At 44.1% G+C, this 21,288-nt stretch overlaps 1 protein-coding gene across 3 annotated transcripts in view; it reads right to left on the reverse strand.

Annotated features, from left to right (window-relative positions):
• SYT9 (synaptotagmin 9) overlaps positions 1–21,288 on the reverse strand; it is a 224,392-nt gene that overhangs the window by 20,566 nt on the left and 182,538 nt on the right. For 2 of the 3 annotated variants that reach the window (XM_089675871.1, XM_089675870.1), the window contains exons 4-6: positions 9,544–9,664; positions 6,055–6,226; positions 4,307–4,436 (exon numbers count right to left, since the gene is read on the reverse strand). In XM_089675871.1, the coding sequence (XP_089531997.1) occupies positions 4,307–4,436; positions 6,055–6,226; positions 9,544–9,664 (423 nt within the window). The remainder of the gene's footprint in view (positions 1–4,306; positions 4,437–6,054; positions 6,227–9,543; positions 9,665–21,288) is intronic. The other variant, XR_016312515.1, reaches the window with a different exon arrangement.

Here is a 21,288-nt window from a genome sequence, read left to right on the forward strand (position 1 = left end):
CTCCCACTTAAAAAGATGAGAGAGGCCTGTAATTGGCATCATAGGTAGACCTCAACTATGAGAGACAAAATGAGAAAAAAAATCCAAACAATCACATTAAGCCACTAAGGAGTGGCTTCATAAGAAGCATTTCAAGGTCCTGGAGTGGCCTAGCCAGTCTCCAGATCTCAACTCCATAGAAAACCTTTGGAGGGAGTTGAAAGTCCGTGTTGTCCAGCGACAGCCCCAAAACATCACTGCTCTAGAGGAGATCTGCATGGAGGAATGGGCCAACATACCAGCAACAGTGTGTGCCAACCTTGTGAAGACTTACAGGAAATGTTTGACCTCTGTCATTGCCAACAAAGGATATATAACAAAGTATTGAGATGAACTTTTGATATTGACCAAATACTTATTTTCCACCATAATTTGCAAATAAATGCTTTCCAAATCAGCCAATGTGATTGTCTGGATTTTTTTTCTCATTTTGTCTCTCATAGTTGAGGTCTACCTATGATGCCAATTACAGGCCTCTCTCATCTTTTTAATTGGGAGAACTTGCACAATTGGTGGCTGACTAAATACTTTTTTGCCCCACTGTATATCTAATAAAGCCTCTAATATTCTGATTAGTCTGGTTACCTTAGCTGACACATACCAAAGGAAGGCTATTGTAAACTGACTATATGGACAAGGCAGCCCACTGATCTGTTTTCAGGAATGTGCCATTTTCCTTAGAAGGTAAGGTCATACTGCTCCAAGGAGAATGAATTGGCGATTTCCTTACATTCAAGTCCTCTATATAACACACACAGCTTATAATGACTGTCTCTACCAGAGCTTGATATCATGCATGCATCTGTGATTACCTGCGCCGCGCTGTGCAAGCAGGTGGGACCCGGGGCGGAAACAGCATCTTTATTTAAGTATTCTTGTTATATTTTCTAATATTTGTTATCTGTATATGTCATTACTTCAATAAATGTTATACTTATAAGTATTTGTGTGCTCTTTGCCGATATTGAATACAATCCTAAAAACGTAAACTACTGTGACAAAACATAAAGTAACACGGCATAAATGACGCTGTAGAACAAAACTTTCTTTTCTAACTTTTCAAAAAATGTAATTTGATAGAATATCAACTAATTTTCTAAAAACACATGTCCAAAAATAACTAGGAAATGAATGTAATATTGCTTGGAGACAAGGATTGTCTTCACTTCTCCAAACTAAAACTAACTTCTAATTAGGAGACTGCGAAAATGATTCACGATTAAACACCTTGGGTTTTGCTTTCAGCAATACAAACCTAAAATGTGTGGGGCATAGTGTAACTAGCGCCAACATATAATTACATTTCAGTGCATTTACACTTTCTTTTGTAGCTTTTTCTCCTACTTAAATCTGCTCTGTGTAGAATGCATGACAGATAAACTCCATCTCCACCCTAATTCATTTGCACATTTTAGGTGAAGTGAGATTGGGTTCCATTGCATGCCAGTTCTACATTCCTAAGAAGGAATGTGTGCTCAACTTTTTAAAGGGACAAAGCCCAAAGCCTAGAGGAATTAATAGATTGGAAGAAGAATCAATCTCTTTAGATGTATAGGTTATTGAAGATCTAGTTAAACACCAAACATTTTGTGGATCTGAGTCACCTTCTTCAGGGCTGAGGTGGGTGTAAACCAACCTTTCCTGACCTTTTTTTCTTGGAGGAACCCTTAAATTAACTTTCAGATCTTCATGAACCAACTCACTGGGGAGAATACCCCTTACTTTGGTGGCTAGATGGAAGAATGCCCCCTTATGATTGTGGTCAGGCTGCCAATCTTAAGGAAAGCTAAAAAGATGATTGGTGTAATATCACTGGTTATGCCAAGTGGTGTTAGCCCTGGAACCATACAAGAACCATCTGGTGAGAGGTCAATCAACCACAGCTGAAGGAGCCCCTAACAACTTCTGGAGGATCCCTAGGGTTTCACAGAATCCTGGTCAAGAATGGCTGGTGTAAACAGAGAACAAGAGAAGATGACACTTGCAACACAATTTGGCAGAGGTCCAACAGTGACCAATGACCAATTAGTTTTTGTGAAGTGGCCACTCTTCTCAGGAACATATTAATTGTGAGTGCTTGGTAAAAGGTCTGTGAGTTCTCTGTGATCACCTCGGATGGACTTTCCACAGCAATGTTTTGAAAACAGGCTGTATTTAGAATAAACCTGTGGCTCCCCTGAAAGAAAAACAAGCTCGACTGTTTACATCTATGCCAAGGAGGGCTCAAAGTGAGGACCATGGTGGTTGTAAGGAAAGAGACCATGATGGTGGTAAAGAAAGGGAGTGTCCCTGCAGCAGTCAGGGGCGTATTTACCGCGAGGCAAACAAGGCGTTTGCCTAGGGCGGCACTTTTCAGGGGGGCGGCGCGGCCCCCCTTCTCTCGGCAGAAGTGACACAGGACACAGAGTGATCTGAGTGCTGGGACTGGGAGCAGCCGGGGCTCAGCTGTGCTCATTTTGTGTGCAATGGGGAGGCGGATCGACGCAGGGTCCATCGGCAGGGGCACCGGAGCTGACACAGCACCAGTTACACTGATCCACAGCTCTGTCCTCGGCTGGCTCCCAGCAGAGCACACCGAAGCCACCTCCCTCTCCTCCACTGTCTATATGTACATGGGAGGAGGAGGGGGGAGGAGGAGAGACACCGCTGTGCATGTCTGCTGAGCTGAGGTCTGTACCGATTTTCTTTTATTGTTCCTGGGCAGAGGAGGGGGACAGAGTGACCGGGAAGGGGGGCAAGTTAAAAAAAAATTAGAGATGGGGGGTTATGTGCTGGGGGGGCGGGCACTTTGGGATGGGAGAGGATCTATACTAGAAGTTGGTTTTGGAATTGAAATCTGACCCCACATGAGAACATGCCTTCTCCCCTTCCAAAGCGCCCCCCCAGCACATATCCGACCCCCCCCCGCACCTCCCTACTAGCACAAGTGGAGGGGGGTCTGTACTGAGAGAGGGGGGTCTACAATGATGGAGAAGGGCCTGTTCTTAGTGGAAGGGGGGTCTATACTGAGGGGGGGGGATCTATACTTAGAGGGGAATGAGGTCTGTACTCAGAGAGGGGGGTCTGTACTGAGTGGGGACTATACCTGGTGGGGAGGGGGGTCTATACTTGGTGGAGAGGGGTCTGTACTGAGGCGAGGGGGGATCTATACTTGGTGGAGAGGGGGTCTGTACTGAGGTGAGGGGGGGGATCTATACTTGGTGGAGAGGGGGCCTGTACTGAGGTGAGGGGGGGGATCTATACTTGGTGGAGAGGGGGTCTGTACTGAGGTGAGGGGGGGGATCTATACTTGGTGGAGAGGGGGTCTGTACTGAGGTGAGGGGGGATCTATACTTGGTGGAGAGGGGGTCTGTACTGAGGCGAGGGGGGATCTATACTTGGTGGAGAGCAGGAGCGTATTTACCGCAAGGCAGCATTTTTGAGGGGGGGGGGGCGGTAGTACTGCGGCAGGGAAGTGGGGGGGTGGGGTGACGGCAGCAGCCAATTTTTGTGTTGCCTAGGGCAGCACAAAACGTAAATACACCACTGGCCGCAGTCCCAAAGCACGAAAAAAAAAAATGGTATGTGACACCTTTCAACAAACTCTCTGGTGCAAAAGCAGTTCCATGTTTTGTACAAAAACGTTTAGCTGTCTCACTTAGCCCATGCACTGATAACATTTTATAGATAATTTCCAATTATAAGGATATATTTTTTTCTTCTTTCACTTCCGTAAACCTAATAGACCTACTAGTGGCTTACACACAGCAATGGAAAGAATAACAGAAAAATATGTAAAAGGGAGAAGAAAGCTGCTTTACTCTATTCAGAATATACTGTATTTAATAACACACAGCGGATAATGTATAGTAATAGTGTATAGAGTTGCCATCACATTTGGGCTCTATGATGTCCTCACATCCCCACTGACACATGTATCCTCTGCAGTAATGTTCTAGTGCACATACCAAGCAAATGCTTATATTTTTCAGTTACCTGTTATACACGCTCCTAGATTGTAAGCTCGAAAGAGCAGGGCCCTCGAACCCCTCGTGTATTGTATTGTTTCTGTCTTGTCTCATGTTCTGTCCCCCACTATATTGTACAGCGCTGAGCAAACCCTTTGGCGCTATATAAATACTGTATAATAATACACTTCAGAGACAGATGTCATCTCCTGATAATTACCCAAGACATTGTCACAAGGTTAAACTAATTTTTTTGAAAAAAGTGCAGTCAGATGTCCAAAATCCCAAAGCCCCATACTGACAAATGGTGCCAATCTTACCTCTACAAGTGGGTGCCAGTGGGCGATGGGTTTCCTGGGATACGACAGCATTTCGCTCCAGTGTTCCCGGCCTAGGCTCTCTGCATCGTTGCCAACTTGACATACCCCGATGACCTCATTGTGACCTACACTGTGAAAATGTTACATAATGTTTTTTCTGTATGCAGTACATTGAAACAATGAAAACAAGTTATGGCATTGGCCAGTGCCACAATATATTAAAATAAGGATTCTCATTTAAAAATTTCATTGCTAGTCATGCGTGTGCAAATACTGGCTCATTTATAGCTTATTTAAAGTTGAACTCCAGGCAGGTACAAAAAAAAACACAAAGTAATTCATCTCTGTATTTATTAATACATGAGCAGAGAAACTGAGAGAAGGAAGGCAGCAGAAGGAGCTATTCAGTTATAATGCTGTATTAATGTGCTAACAAGTGAAGTGCTGATTGGAGGAAAGAGCAGAGTGACAGAGAAATTAGCTGATTAGTTTGTAGTTTCACCCTTCATTCTCCAGTCATAGGCTGGTGTAGGAACAAGACCTATAAATATTACTTTAAGTGGAACTTCACTCTAAAGGTGAGATCTGCTTTATGTCTTCCTCCCCCACTCCTCCAACACTTTTGGGCATTTTGGGGGGGGGGGGGGGTGGGTATCTAGTTTTTGTAGGAACCAGCTCCCATTTCCAGTTGGATAGCTTAGGTGATTCCCCTGGACGTTTGCCCCCTCCACACACAAACTCTTGGAACACATCACAAATCCGGCTCACGCATACACAGTTGGAAGCTGGCTGTGAAGCCACAAGGAGTCACTTCCCACATTAAACAAGCCAGTGCTGTGGACCCAAAGACCAACCAAGAATCGGTGAGGACAATGCTGAATCCTTGGACAGGAAGGTGTCCTTTTATTAACAGTCAGCAGCTACAGTATTTGCAAACAGGCAGAAACTCCTGTTTAATTGCAGCAGATACAAATCAGGTGCCCTGCCTTGGGATGCAGGACTGTGCTGCATGTGTAAGTCTCAGAGCTGGATAGACAGAAATATAAACTCTTTAACAGATAAAACTGCCCCCATACCAGGGGCGGACTGACCATTCAGTCATGCGGGCACTGCCCGAGGGCCCCGGGTCAGTAGGGGGCCCCATAAAATGCCCCTGGTACCTTTTTCTATAGGCTTTTTTGAGTGTGGGCAAGGACACAGGGGCCCCATGATCCCCTATTGCCCGGGGGCCCCATGAGTTGTCAGTCCGCCCCTGCCCCATACACATATTTATGCTGAATTTAGCTATTTTCCTACAGTTCGGCTTTAAAGAATGACCATAAACAGGAACGTCTCAATATAATTGGAAGACCTATTTGTCCTTTGCTTGAATAACAGGACCATGGGAAGCTTTGTGGTCTTCAGCCTAACATGTTTTACATGGGGCTATGGCATAGCGAAAGAATCCTTCCACTTTATTACTATATAAAAGAACGACTACAGCCCAGTAATAAATAACTATTTCCAGCTTGTTGGAAAATTGGAAACTCTAAATTGTATATGCATTGCAAACACTGCTTGTGTATTGGATATGCCACTTGCATTATTAGGTTTTTTGCTGCTACCCTAACATTATCCTTGGTCCCGCGTAATAAATAATAAGAAGCAAACAATTAACATGAAGACTATACATAAAACACAGCTTTCAAACCCTTGACTCCCATTGAATACAATCAGGTAATTGCACTGAATTCATTGTAATATCTCACCGGTCATAATCCATCACTGCTATTAATAAACTGATCTGATCAATATTCTCTGGCGGCACGTCAAACACGATGGCTTCATTATACACTGGGTTTAATGTGTTCCTCTTTGTTGATGTTTTCCTTTTCTTCAGTCTCCTCCCTTCACACATTATTGACACCTTCACATAAGGATCTATAAGGGAAAGGCATACAAATTGTAAATTGTAAAATACTATAATCTGCTATGAAAGGCTACAAAGGGGTTGTAAAGGTTGTTTGGAGACACCCAAGATGAAGGCCATTGCATATTTCAAGATTGCATAACTTGCATCTGTCCCTTAAAATGGTAAACTGAAGGATCTCATCATATAAAGCAATTAATATCATGTACATTTAGGGTTTAGTTGTTGGCAAGTGGAGACTTATGAACACGTACAGTCATTAATTAATATCATGTACATTTAGGGTTTGGGTTTAGTTGTTGGCAAGTGGAGACTTATGAACACGTACAGTCATTAATTAATATCATGTACATTTAGGGTTTGGGTTTAGTTGTTAGCAAGTGGAGACTTATGAACACGTACAGTCATTCATGTGTACATAGGGAACTATGACTGCTAAAAAGGGAACCATGATTGCAAGAGTAAGTTTATCACAAATGTCAAAAAGTGGGTAACCACTATAGTGGAACAACCAAGGATACAACCCTTCCCAGACCTGTCAGCAGAGCAATAGTAATTATGCTGCTATAATCTCAAATGACTAATGTCCTGTTCCACAGACTCCACTTTTTTGTATTGCCAACAATGTGATATTATTCGCAAAAATTGAAAACAGAATGAGCCATTGGTTGGAGGGTGACATTTATTTTATACACAGAAGCTGTTATTAGACTGCAAACTTAAATTGCAAAGGTTCTTTTTTTTGTCCCCTCATACCATAAGCAAAGACTGACAAGTAATTTAGGATAAATACAGTGCTGCCAATGTAGTAGGATGTAGACCAGGCTAATGGACCATTGCTATACCAGCGGTCACAGAACAGGAGCTACCACACCCTTTATTCTGTACTTGGGAAGACCACCTATGACTGTCCATCACAGCACGCCATATCGAAAATGTGTAGAGGCTATTAGTATCACAGGCCCAATGTGGTGTAATTACTTTGCCACTTATTAGATTATGTTGTCATTGTTCCTTGGCCTAGAAATAACTTTACACCCATGTGTAAATATTTATGGAATCTAGCTAGAAAGATAGCCACATACAGATGCCTTTGAGATACCCTGAACTATCAGGGCCCATATTGTGCAAAAAGTGATCAGACAGTGAACACTCCCTTCACTGATAGACCAAATGGTGAAAAGAAGAAACGGAAGACGCATTCTGCATGTCTCTTTGCCATCAGAAAGCAAAATAGCCTATTACTGCCCAATACCTCTTGGATGATATAAACCAGTTACGGCATCATGATGAATGCCACCTGCTTCTCACCTGCCCTGCATAAACCATAAATAACTACACAAGTACTGCAGAAGTAACAACTGCCAATAAAAGCAGTGATGACCAAGTACTCTCAGGCAGGAAGGGCAGGGAACACGTCTGATGGCCGCAATCTTTCCAAGGTCAGTGCATGTAGTCCTGTGTGTACACTAAATAGACTCACAGGCCTACCCCCTCATGCCACAGCCCCAAACAGGCCATAATTCATTTTAAAAGTCCTTAATACACATAATCATGCATCCCTTTAAAATACTTCCAGCATTCAAAGCATCCTTTCAGTGGGGCTCCAGGGGCTGTCATATCTAATTTTTTTTTGTAATATACATACTGAAGACTTACTGTGGCAGGTGTGACAGATAAATAAAAATAATTTGTTGCTGGTACAGCAGGATTTAACCCAAGCTGCTTCACTACCTGCCACCGTGGAACTAAATCTTAGAGAGGCCTCCAAATCAGCGAAAGCTTTTCTATGTTCTGAATCAAATGAGTGTAGTTTTCTAATAATTGTATGAGGTGCTCAGATATGGCTACAATTTGTGAAGTGGGGCTTCCATGCTCCAGATATATTGTACATATCTCCAAACTTTCTCAACTCCCAACACCTTTTAGCACCAATTGTGTAGACAAAAGGCACACCCCCGAGGGATTACTATAATAGGAGGGACAACTGAGGAGGAATGGGGACAGAAGGATTTGGTTTTGAAAGAGGGACAGTCCTTCCAAATGAGGGACACTTGCTAACTATGCAGATATGCAATAATCCATTATTATTGTTTTTTTCCACTGGTTTTATAGACCTCAACTGACTCAATGTCATTGAATGATATTATGTGCAATAAAAGTAAGTGTTCCTCTAAGCTTCCTTTGGTTATTTTAAAGCCAAACCAATGTTCTTGCTCAAATGGCAGTAAAAACCCTTTTAGTATTTTGAAAAAAATCCTGTTTTACCTTTAGAAGTTGAACTCAGGCAGCCAAAAACGTAAATGGCAGTTCTTGTTCATAAATTACTGGTTGTTTCTATTTTGGGTAAGAAAAGATCAAATACTGGCATTTCACCAAATTTAATGAAAGTGCAAGCTCACCCTTACAGTATTTTCTGTGTGTAACACATTTCCTGCCTGGTCTTCATTTACTTGGCAATACTAAATAACTATTTTCCATTCCTTGATCATGATTCTTGACTTCAGATTTTTGTTGACTTGGAGCTCCGTAGCCACAGGACACAATGGGCACAGAAATTAAGATGCATGTAATCCTTAAAGAGGTACTAAAGGAAGACAGCTGCACTCCAAGATTCATAGACACTGCGGGGACTGAGAACGTTGATGTGTTTTATGCTAAAGCAACGCTTAACTGGCATGATTAAATGCTGCTATAGCATGAAACGCGTCAACGTTCTCAGTCCCCATAGTGTCTGTGTTGCTGTAAGAAGTTGCTTTTATATTTCACAAAAGATGGAGAATCTTGGAGTGGAGCTGTCTGGATTGTCTAGTACTCAGTGGTACGAGCTGAGCTTGCACCTAAGTGAGAGGGGTGTGGAGGAGTGAAATGGCAGGGAGACCTGGAGTGGTTTTACTTTGTTGGATGTTACCAATAAAAGCAGTTTTACCTAACTTACCCCTTGCTCCCCCTGGCGAATGGCACTCTCTTCTTCCCTACAACGCTCCAGTTTGTGGATGGGACCAAGCAACCGCACTTACAATGCAGGACTACTAGTTCTGTATTGTACATAATGCTGCCAGAATGCAATCAATGTATGGAGCACCAGAGAGAAGAGGCTTTGGGGGACCAGTTGCATGGACAGGAGGAAGCTTGCAAAAGCAAGGTAAGAAAAATTCAAAGGTTCCCTAGCAAAAATGAGCATTTAGCCACCATTGCAATGAAGGAATAGCCCCATTGCAAGGGTAGTTTTTAAATTTTTGCAAAGTTTAGATTTACTGTATGTGTAGTGTCTCCGATAACTCACGGGTGTTATGACCCTTATGAACAGGCCACTGTGATTACTCACCAGATGCCCCTGTGATATCCATGGCCTTGAGGTTTCTTGCCTTTATGATGGTGATGGTAAGTCTTCCCGCAGTAGGGAGGTAGCACAGCGAGAACATTAAATCGCCAAGGTCAACATTGTCCTACCAAACAAAAAATATTTGACAATATTATACAACAAAAAGCACTAAAGGAGTGAAATGAATTATTTTATTATGTACACACAGAAATTACTGCCTTAGAATTGAGACACAATGAAAAACAATAACACATTCCTATCAAAAGAGGTACCAAAACAAAGAACTCCACCACTCATTTCTGAAGATCATCCTTCATTCCTGTGCTGAGAGGTTTAATCATCTGTCGCCTGTGAGTCAGACTTTACATTAAAAGTGACTGCTCAGAATCACAAATGACAATTCACTGTATTATTTTATATCATTTATATTACTTTTATATCATATAAACAGACAGGTGGATAGATCATTTGAATGTATTCATTTGAATTATTTGTGATATTTATTTAGTAGTGGAACACGTCTACTATGATCAAAAATAGTGTCATTCTTTTCCCTAAATCGCTTAAAGTGATTGTAAACCAATTTTTTTTTTTATATAAAAAAACATGTCATGCTTACATGCTCTGTGCAATAGTTTTGCACAAAGCAGCCCTGATCCTCCTTTTCTTGGGTTCCCTGCTGGCGCTCCTGGTCCCTTCCCCCCGCTGAGTGCCCTGATAGCAAGCGGCTTGCTATGGGGGCACATGTGCAAGCTCGCTCCTGAGCTGCGCTCTGTGTGTCCATTGACACACAGAGTGTGGCCTGGCCCCGCCCCCTCCACTGCTTCCTCTCTCTCTCCAATGGCTCTCACTGCCATCTCTAAGCCTATGAGGAGGAAGAGAGACGCTGTGTTCGTGCACAGTGCTGTACCAAGATCACACTCAGGCAATTACAGGGGGGATGAGGGGAACTGCACTCAGAAGGTGTTTTACCTTAATGCAGAGAACACATTAATTTAAAAAAAATTCAGCCTCTAGAACCACTTTAAAGCGGTAGTAAAAAAAATGGGGCACTGCAGGTACCGTATATGCCATAATGTATCACCCACCTACTGAACGACATATCAGAGTGGATGTCGCTTCATTTCCTCAAATTGAACCTTTCCAAAACCGAGCTCCTGATTTTCCCCCCAGCCCGTGCCCCCCCCACCCTCTCCATCACGTCCAACAACGCCACCATCAGTCCCACCCCACAAGCCAAAGTCCTAGGTGTCACTCTAGACTCTAACCTGTCCTTCCAACCCCATGTCCAATCGTTGGCAAACTCATGCAGACTCCACCTCCGCAACGCAAAATACGTTCGTTCCTAACCCCAGACACTACTAAACTACTCGTTCACTCCCTTATTATCTCACGTCTGGACTACTGCAACTCCTTTCTCACCGGCCTACCTCATCGCAGACTATCCCCTCTTCAGTCTATCCTAAAGTCAGCAGCCAGACTCATCCACGTCACCAACCGCTCCACCTCTGCCACCCCCCTCTGTCATTCCCTCCACTGGCTCCCGATTGCCGAACGCATTAAATTCAAACTACTAACACAGACATACAAAGCCATTCATAACGCTGCCCCAAACTACCTCACCGACCTGATACCCAAATACCACCCTACCCGTAATCTTCACTCCTCACAAGACTTCCTACTTTCTAGCTCCCTGGTCTCCACCTCCCACGCCCGACTGCAGGACTTCTCCAGGATTTCCCCCATCCTCTGGAACTCACTACCCCAGTCCATCAGACTGTCACCTCCCCTCCTCACCTTTAGGCGCACCCTGAAAACCCATCTCTTCAGGGAAGCCTACCCCGCCCTCACCTAACAGCCGATCTCCTCCACTCCTCTTACTACTCCATCCCCCACAGCCACTTCCTCCTGTACCACTATCCCCTCCCTCCTAGATTGTAAGCTCGAAAGAGCAGGGCCCTTGAACCCCTCGTGTTTTGTCACTGTATTGTCTCATGTACTGTCCCCCAGTATAATGTACAGCGCTGAGCAAACCTTTTAGCACTATATAAATACTGCATAATAATAATAATAATAATAATGTGCTAGTATGCACTGCATATTATTGCAGATTTACCTGTCAGTCCTCAGCACTGCACTGTCACAGCTCCAGCAGGCCCTGGCGGCCTCCATATTCCCCGGTCTTTCTTCTGGGTTCGCACTGTACGGCCGCTTGAATGGCCAAGCTGTGATGGCATCCCATACGCACAGGAGACACATCATCATAGCTTGGTCATTCAAGAAGCACACTGCGGCACACAGAGCCATAAATGTGGTCAGACTACATTACCTTTGACAGGCTGGAAGAGGCATTCATAGCAGAAGTGACAGCAATACCTACCTGTCAGCAGGTTTTTTCAAATGGGAAGGTACTACCACTTTAAAGTTGAATTCCAGGCCAATGTCAAATGACTACTGATGAAATAAATAGAAGGGGACTCTTTTACCTTCCAAAGGATTTGTGTTTTGTCATCCAGTTCTGAGATTCACACAGCTATGCTGCACAGCACAGCCTTAACTGGGAAGGCAGGAGACCTGATTTTACTCCATTACTGTTAAAGAGGAATTTCACGCTGGCCCCCAGAAGTCCAGCTGTGTATTCCCCGCAGCTGATTCTTCTTAGGGATGCAGGTCCCCGGAGTTGTCATCTTGGATTTGGGAGCTGGCTGAGACCTTTTTATGATTCACAGTCGGCTCCTCACTGCACATATGCAAAATTGCGTGGTGCAGAAAGACTAGTCCTGCAGCCTCATGGGATATGCCAAGTTATCCCTGGAGGCTGCTGGTGGGGGGAGGGATTAAATCCAAGTTGAGGTCATCCCCACGCATCTCAACCACAAATGGGCTTTTTAAAGGAATTGAGTAGTCCAGCGGTGTATTCCCAGCAGCTGATTATTCTTAGGGATGCAGGTCCCCAGTGTTGCCATCTTGGATTTTGGAGCTGGCTGAGACCTTATGCTTCACAGTCGGCTCCCCACTGCACATATGCAAAATTGCATGGTGCAGAAAGACTAGTCCTGCAGCCTCCTGAGATATCCCACATTATCACTGAAGGCTGCGGGTGGGAGAGGGATGCGCTCCAAGGTGATGTTATCCCCACGCATCCCAACCACAAGTGGACTCTCTAAAGGAAATGATAAGCTTTTTTGCACAGAAACTCTTCTCCAACAGAGTATGCAGCAATTGTTTTGAAGCTCCCCATGGGCCATAGAGTGTCATCTTCCCCTGTTCCCCACTCCAGAGTGCCTGCTCTGTATTTTCATTACAGATTAGAAGTCTGGAAGGCTGCTATGTCACTGCTGGGAGGGGAAGCGGGGAGAGCTGAGCTGCAAAGAAAACACTAACAACTTCAGCGCTTCTGCTGTCAACATTGAGGATGAATTGCTCCACAGTGCCTACAGATACAAAGACTAGTGAGGACAGCTATATCTTTAACACAATTGGCCCTCAAATAATTCCCCCAGCTTGGAGTTCAGCCCACTTGTTTAAAGACCTTCAGCTTCACCTGTGCTGCTCTGATGCATGCTGCACAGCCTTTCCAGTGAAAAAGTTCCCACCAAGTCTTCCTCTAAGTGCACATGCATGTCATGACCCCAATAATTCCTATGAGTAAGTCGTACTCATGGTGGTCTCCAGGGGTCTAGTAGAGTACAGCTTACCCATAGAACACATGAGGTGTGATGTGCATATACACTAAGAATAGGACATTTGCAGTGGAAAGGCCTTATGGCACTGGGCAGGGCTGCACAGGGAAGAACTCTGGATTGAGAGGGAAGGTAAATATTTGAGCTGGTGAGCCGCACTTTGGGGATTGATTAAACTATTAAAATGTCCATAGCCATGCCACAAGTTCACTTTAAAAAGTGGAGTATGGCTTACCCATAGAATAAGTGGATGTGCGGTACACATGAACATGTAGCAGGTGCCTTGCTGGCTGTGTATCCCCCACTCTTTCACCCTCCCCTCTCCTGCTGCTGGTATCTGTGTAAACAGTAGACTGTATGTACAGCAGCCGCCTCAAACTCTGAGCTTCCTTGCAGTTCTGTGTGTGACCCCCACTCACTCCCCTTCCTTCCAGCAAGCAGCAGAGGGACCAATCAGGAAAGACTGGAGGAGAATCATGGGACATGTAGTCCCCCTGGGAGCACTGCCCAGTGAAAATAATGGGACCTGAACTACAGCCCTCACCAGACCCTGCAGAAGATGCTGTATTTTCCAGGCTGTAGAGGACACAACTTCCTCTTGCCATGAGGGAGCCTGGAGAGTGTACATTACTGTCCATTGTGCACCACCATGGCTGCACAACAGCGGCTTAACCAGGATCCAGAGTGCTGACTCCACGTGTGCTGACAGCCAGACTCACCTTTGTGCAAAGCAGGGACAGAGAACTAATCGCTGTGTGTGACTGGATGGTGTGACAGCAGGTGTGACCGGGGCTGTACTCATGTGCACCAGCGGTACAACTGGGCCCCAAAGCTAGCCAGCTCCTTTACAGCTGCTACATAGTGACCTTTACCTATTGGTTATGCTAAGAGGTACTTCTCATGGAACATTGCACTATATCCTAGCCATTCTCCTAGTGTGCACTCTAATAACTCTATTAGTTATAGTACTAATATTTACATTGCAGTTTACATTTATATGAACTGTTTATTGCTGACATTTCTGATTCCTGAGTGAAAGTATAACTAAAGGCAAAACTTTTTTTTTTAGGTTTGGATACAGTTTTATTATTAGAACCCCTCTCAATTGATGTCTGTGTCCCTGTTAGGAAGATTCCCCCTCTCCATTTGTCCTGTTTACTGTTATCATTGAAAGTGAAAGTAAAAGAAAATCTCAAATTTTGGGTTGTCCCCAGAAAAGTAATAGAGGGAAAATCTTCCTATGGGGACTCTAGTTCTGGTGACCTGGGGTTCCCCAAGAAATTACCTTAATTTGCAGGAGTTATAACCCTCCAAAATGAAAAAAAAAAAAGTCTTGCCTATAGTTCTAGTCTATTCTAGTGGCAGAGATGCTAAGTTATCTTGGCATAGTGATTATATTGTCCAGTGGACTGTGTCTGAACCTATTTTCTGTGTGCTCATGTATGCTCAAACCTCCAATTATTCTAACCCGTACCATTTTTCTGAGTTAATTTACCACTAAATGGTCTTGTGTCTATTTCCTGGAACTAATTCATAACCAAGTTAAAGGTATCTATTTAGCATTTTACCAGGTGTGTCAGAGTGGCTGAGGTTGTTCGAGGCGCAAAAAAGAGAGCCCAAATTACCAAGTGGCTACTTTGGGGGTAGCACTACAAACACTAAGGAGTTGATTTACTAAAGGCAAATAGACTGTGCACTTTGCAAAGTGCAGTTGAACTCTGGAAGTGCAGTTACTCTAGCAAATGAGGTAAAGCTTCCCTTTGCGAAGAATACCCAGTCGCATGCAAGGAAAAAAAAAACGCATTTTTGTTTGCACATGATTGGATGATGGAAGTCAGCAGAGTTTCTGCTCATTTACTAAGCTCTGAAGCAACTGCACTTGCAAAGTGCACAGTCTAATTGCCTTTAGTAAATCAACCCCTAAGAAGAGGGTGTTTTCACTGGAAAGACCATGCAGTATTGGGTGGGACCACACAGCAAAGATCACTAAAATTCAAGAAGGTGAGTATTTGAGCTGGTGGGTTGCTGTTTTTTGGGTAGAGAAATTAGTTAAGCTCTTCACGCAAATGTGCGGCCTCTCTGTGCCTAGACGCTGAGTGGCTGCACATTTGCGTTCTATTAAAAAAGGACATATGTGCCGAGAGGGCATGCCCTGCGCGCTCCCAGCACACATGTCCGGTACTCACGGAAAGGTCCCGATCTCCTCTTTTCCCGATCATGTGACTGCCGTGACAGTGCATCACGGCAGTCACATGACCCTAAACCCCGCCCTGCCTCCCGTCTTCTGGAACAAAGGGGTTAAAGAACAAACTGTTTACAGCCTGGCTGCAAGCTCATTTAAAAAAGTAGAGGATGGCTTACCCATAGACTGAATGGGGCTGTGGCATGCATGTACACTTGCAGAAACTGCTTTTCCTAGAAAGGCCATGCATTGTTGTGCAGGGCCGAATAGCATAGATCACTGGAGCAAGAAAGAAGACAAGTGTTTGAGCTGGTGGGTTGGTGGTTGGTAATGGGTAAAGGAAAAAACGTCTACAGCCAGATGACAAGTCCACTTTAAAAAATAGATCTGCTTCAAAATGCACTCACGTGCACTAATATGAACTGATGTGAAGGAAATTTAAGAGGAGCTATTACAGAGTGTGATTACCCTAAATCCTTTACCTATGGCACAGCTGTTCATATGGCTGTTATGCCACTGTCAAACATACTCTATTTTCATCCATCATGTAGCTCTTAAATAATTTCTCCCCATAAACTGATATTGTTAATAATGCCTGTGTTTCCACATCTCATAAGTCTTTTATAGAGATGCATGAGGTTCCATAGACAGAGCGCACGCTGTCTGTTAACAGGATATTTCTAGAAAGCCCCGCACATACTGCGCTTTGAAGTTAATGCCTGTGTGATTTTGTGTAAATATTAAAATATGACCTAACAGAGCAGAATGCATTATTTCTGTTTATGCAATGTGGAAATTACATGAACGATGCCAATCCTGCAGGCTTGTCTTGGAGCCTCTGGGAGGTCCAGCCTAATATGCAGAGCACTGCTGTGACAAGCCACACAGAATTCATGAAGGATTCAAAATTTCCTTTCAGTTGTAAATCAGGTACCTTCACAACCATCTGCCCTGTATTCATCCATTTACAGGTACATGTAAATCCCACCATCTTCGAGAGTTGGTCCACCCAAAAATGATCAGGGCTGGTTAAAGACATAAGTGGGCCCAAGTCAAAGATAATTCTAGCAGGTCTTTACATCAGCATCCCCTAAACTATGGCCTGTGGGCCAAATTGTCCCTCTACAAAATTGTTTCTGGCCCATAGCTGTGTTTAGATTCTATCTGTGGGCTTTCTCCAAGACAACTGGTTACTAAGGCCACTGGAGTCTTAGCAACTGATGATATGCCTGCCCAAGCAGGACCTTGGAACTTCCTCCATCCATACTCGTTCTGCCTCTGCCTCCCACCTCTTGTAGTAGAATACGGTGAAATACTTACCTTATTCTTTGCTCCTGCAGGCTTCCTCCTCTTCAAGCGACCATTTCCCCAAATCCTCTTTCCTTCACTACTTGACCGGTTGCAGTTCTCTGACATCATCCTGTACAATGCAAAACCAGCAGTTCTGCATTGTATGGGAGAATGCAATGGGCCTGCCCACAAGCCAGAAGTGCCAGACAGCAGAGCTCCAGCTGCTGGAGGTGTGGGGGAAAATGTATTTATATCACCTGATTTATTATCCCCCAGGAAAATGAGCAGGTACCCCTGCAGTAGTGAGGGGCAACCATTGCAAGGGTAAATGTTTTTTCCCCTAATATTTTATATTGAAGGACTACCTAAATACTTGCTTTCATTCCTACTTCTGAGTCCATTGGAATATTTAAAAGTACCGCACAGCCTTTGCAAAAAAAAAGCCCCAGCTGTGTGCAGCTCCTTCTGCACATGTGCACCACTTGGCCCATTCATTCCTATGGCTGTTCACTCACTGCTGACCTGCTGCAAAGGGACATATGGACTCTTCAGTCGCCTGTCTGGTGTGCTGATGATTTTAATACATTTCTTTGAGAGAAGGGACAGATGAAATGACGCACAACATTATTGACTCACATAATCATCGTCTAAATGCACCACTTCTAACCCTCCTTGTGTCATACGGAATTCATTTCATGTTAAATAGTCTAAATAGGAAGCTGGCGGTGAGCCAGTGTAATAAACTAAAATGTTTATCTGGTGGAATAGCCTGCAAGTTCCACTTTAGTGCAATGGGCTTCACTTTGCTGCATCCTGTGTGCCGCCACAGCGCTCTTAGTCTGTATGGTATCAAACCTTTTTTTAGTTAGAAAGGGTGACAGTTAGTTAAATGAGACACTTTAGCAACTTGACTATGAACTAATTCCGGACCTGTCACAAAATACAGGAACAATATGTGTCTTTAAATAAGGTTCTACCTTTTATTATTAAAAGCAGTCCTTGAGCACAGATCGATGGAATTTGCCTAGTCAGTGAACAGTCTGCTGCAGGCAGTAGAAAGCATTTCTTTAGTCACTTCTCAAGTGATCTCCCAGAATTTGCGGGAGATTTACTAAAACTGGTGCACACAATAACTGATGGAGCTGTGCATGATAGTCAATCAGCTTCTAACTTCAGCTTGCTCAATTAAGCTTTGACAATGAAACTTAGAAGCTGATTGGTTACTATTCACAGCTGTACCCAGGGGTGGACTGACCATTTGGGCACTTGGGCAGTGCCTGAGGGCCCAGGATCAGTAGGGGGCCCTATGAGATGCCCCTGGTATCTTTCATAGGCTTTTTTGTGATTTGAGTGTGGGCAAGGACACAGGGGCCCCATGATCCCCTATTACCCGGGGGCCCAATGAGTTGTCAGTCTGCCCTTGGCTGCAGCAGATTTTGTGTGTGCACTAGTTTTAGTAAATCTCCCCTTTTATGTTTGTAGCACTACCCCCGTAGGAGTTGCTGAAGTTTTGAGTCCCCCTATAGTACTGTACAGCCAGGCAACATGCATTTTCTACAGACTTGCATTCCGAGTCAGTAAGCAGTTCTTGAGCATGGTTTTATGTTTTATTAGGGGTGTTGAACTTGAATTGGGTAAGGGGTATATGGGATGTCCTTTGGAACTGCAAACCGAGGACTAACTCCTTAGCAACTATGTACAAGTCTTTATACAACACAAACTCTTCTTGGAGAGCTCTCCAGCCTCTCTTGGTGTAGCACCCCAGATAATCCTTTTTTATCTAGCTGAAGGAATCCCTGGGTAAAGAAATCCAGTGCCTGCCACTTTAAATGAAACAGTTCTGGGTAAGGAGCTAATCAGGTTTCCCACCAGAGTGCTCAGTCTCAGTACTGTGAGCAGATTTAGGTAGGTGGCTACCTTCAGGCCTTCCGCTAAGCTGGCTCCTTTCCTAGGTCTACAGGTGGTCCTCCCTCTGGGGGCCAGTGAGGCTGAGTGATCCTCCTTTCCAGCTTCCTTCCTGTAGTTACGCCCATTCCCTACTAGAGCCCCCCCCCCCCAGGCTCCTGCATCTCAGCTTCATCACATCTTCCACCCCAACTCTGCTGGGCAGGGTCAGCCATACTTAAGGGCTGTTCTAGTCCCATGCAAAGCCTACTGCTCAGAGTCCCCTCAGTATGTAGACCAGCTTCTCCTCACCCCTGCCCACTGAGTTCTTGAGACTTCTCCAAGTCTCCAGATCTGGAGGTGGTTTAACGAGCTGATCTGCAGAGCCTCTCAGTCCTGACCCAAATTTGACCCTCTAACTATTGCACAGGCTGCTATTTAACCTCTAAGTAAAAAAAATAATTATCTAGCTCCCCCTAGCTAACTAGGAGAGTGACACATGTTGTAACATTGTAGCAAGTTACAAGTTTAGAGACAGCAGTAGGGGCTAATCTGTGTCAATGAAACTACACAGCCAGGTTTTACATGACTGTGTCATCTCTGAGTCAACATCTCAGTCTCGGAAGTAAATTCAGAACCTAGATGATGCCTGTGCAAGTATGACTGTCTTTCTGATTAAAAAAGCAGATAAAGGTACTGTCAGAGAGAATACTATGAGCTACGAGAAAAGTAATATACCTGCAGATATCTGCCTGAGTATGAAAAAATATTTGTGATGATAGATCCACTTTAAACAGTTTGCAACAGGCTTCTCTGTGTTTATGTTGACAAAGAACAGGCCCTGAATAAAACTGCATACATAAACTCTAAATTGGCCTGGTAAGTGAATTATTGGTACCTTTGTCATGAACCCTTTGTGTCATGAAGACCACTTGACGTTGTTACAGAAGAATGTGTGAATGCTTGATGAACATGACCATCTGGTAGCGAATGTCAAAGGTACCAGGCTTGTTGTTTAAGTATGATGTGACATTCCATCTTTGGCAATCTGTTTAGCTTTCCAATGCCTGTAAATAAAGTTGGCCAACAATGTCTTTTCTACACTATATAAATACCCGTATTACAAAACAAGTAGTCAACACTCTCCTATTAGAAGACAGTGTCCAACGCATATGTCAATAAACATCCTTGATATTCCACCATAAGAAAAGTGGTCTTGACTGATTTCAACACCAGTGTTGTAATCCATCTTGAAACACAAATGTAAACTGAAGGTCCAGATGTGACTTTCAAAAGAGTGTCCATCGCATTTCGGGCTCCAAAAAAAAACTCTTTCATTTATCCCCCTGACTTTTATTGGTATAATGTCATATCTGGACCTTTTAGCAGGGGCGTGGCATTTTAATTTACTATAATACACCATAAAAAAAGGAGACCATGGAGGTCTTAAGGGTGTAGAAGCTCCCTGCCTACACCTACATTAACATCAATACCTTAAGATAAGATAACAATACCAATATGTAGGCAGGTGCAATCTAAATTCTCCACTACAAGTGATGCTGGAGCAGAATGACAATGTATTTGTGGGAGGAAGCCAAGAAAATTGGATTTCTATATGATATCCTTGGTCCCCTGGAGCAGCGATCTGATTGGCTACACTAGATCCAGGTGACCCTGGCAGCCACCTTGGGTCATGCAGAGTCTTTTTAAGTCCCTGCCCCTGACATTTTGATGTGCATTTTGAGAGTGGATAGTGCAGGGAAAGGATACCCATCTGTCAAGGACAGCACTATCCTTAGGGAGAGGTTCTGGAGGAGTAGAGAAAGTGTAGGTCATATGTCTGTAACTTCAAAAGGCTCCTCTTTGGGTTGAACTGGCCATTCCATTCTCCTTGACAGGGATGTGGGTGGATGCAGCATAGTGCGGCGGCAGTAAGGACACCAAATTTGGTTGCAGTTAACAAAACTTGTATTGAAGAATTAACTCAAAGACACAAACAGCCCAGTTTGAAGGCACTCATCTGGGAACACTCAAAGTCTTTTCTATGCAAAGATGTAGAGTGAAGCAGCTTCTGATAAACAGACAGCATCTGTCTCTGAGGACAGAATGCAGCCTGGCCAGTCTGAGCCTAATAGGGATGATTCCTAGGAGGGATACCATGCTCCTGTCCCTACCCTTTTGGAATCTTTCACTACCGCTATACACTTTCCCTGACAGATGGGTGACCTGTCCTTAGGCTATCCACTCGCAAAATGCACAGGAAGCCCGGGAGCCAAGGTCTTAAATAAACTCTGCCTGATCCAAGATGGCCACCAGAATCACATTGGGCAATGACATCCAACTGGATTGCTTCCCATTGACCCGGGAAACCATATAGGAACAAATTCCTTCTGATTTCCTCTCCCTCTGCAATGCTGTTGTGGTTTGAGCACCACCTGCAGTGGAGAAAAAAGAGGCTGCACCTACATACATGCGCTGTCTTCTGCTTGGGCCTTCACACTGCTGACTCTCCTCTCCAACTGTTGTAAGTGCCCTGTTCAGGTGAGCTTCCCCACTAGGTCTGTTGTACTGTTTACAAGTTCTGCAATGCATTGATTAACGCAATTCAGGACTGTTTTCTGTAACCGCACCATACTGTACCTACCCAACAAATACGATAACCTTAGATGTCTGGGGCTAACTCCTCCTCTTACGCCTGACACCTGGATA

The sequence above is a fragment of the Staurois parvus genome, unplaced genomic scaffold, assembly GCF_062004578.1.
Source record: "Staurois parvus isolate SC_StPar_1 unplaced genomic scaffold, SC_StPar_1.0 ptg000159l, whole genome shotgun sequence".
In the NCBI taxonomy this organism is placed as follows: Eukaryota; Metazoa; Chordata; class Amphibia; order Anura; family Ranidae; genus Staurois; species Staurois parvus.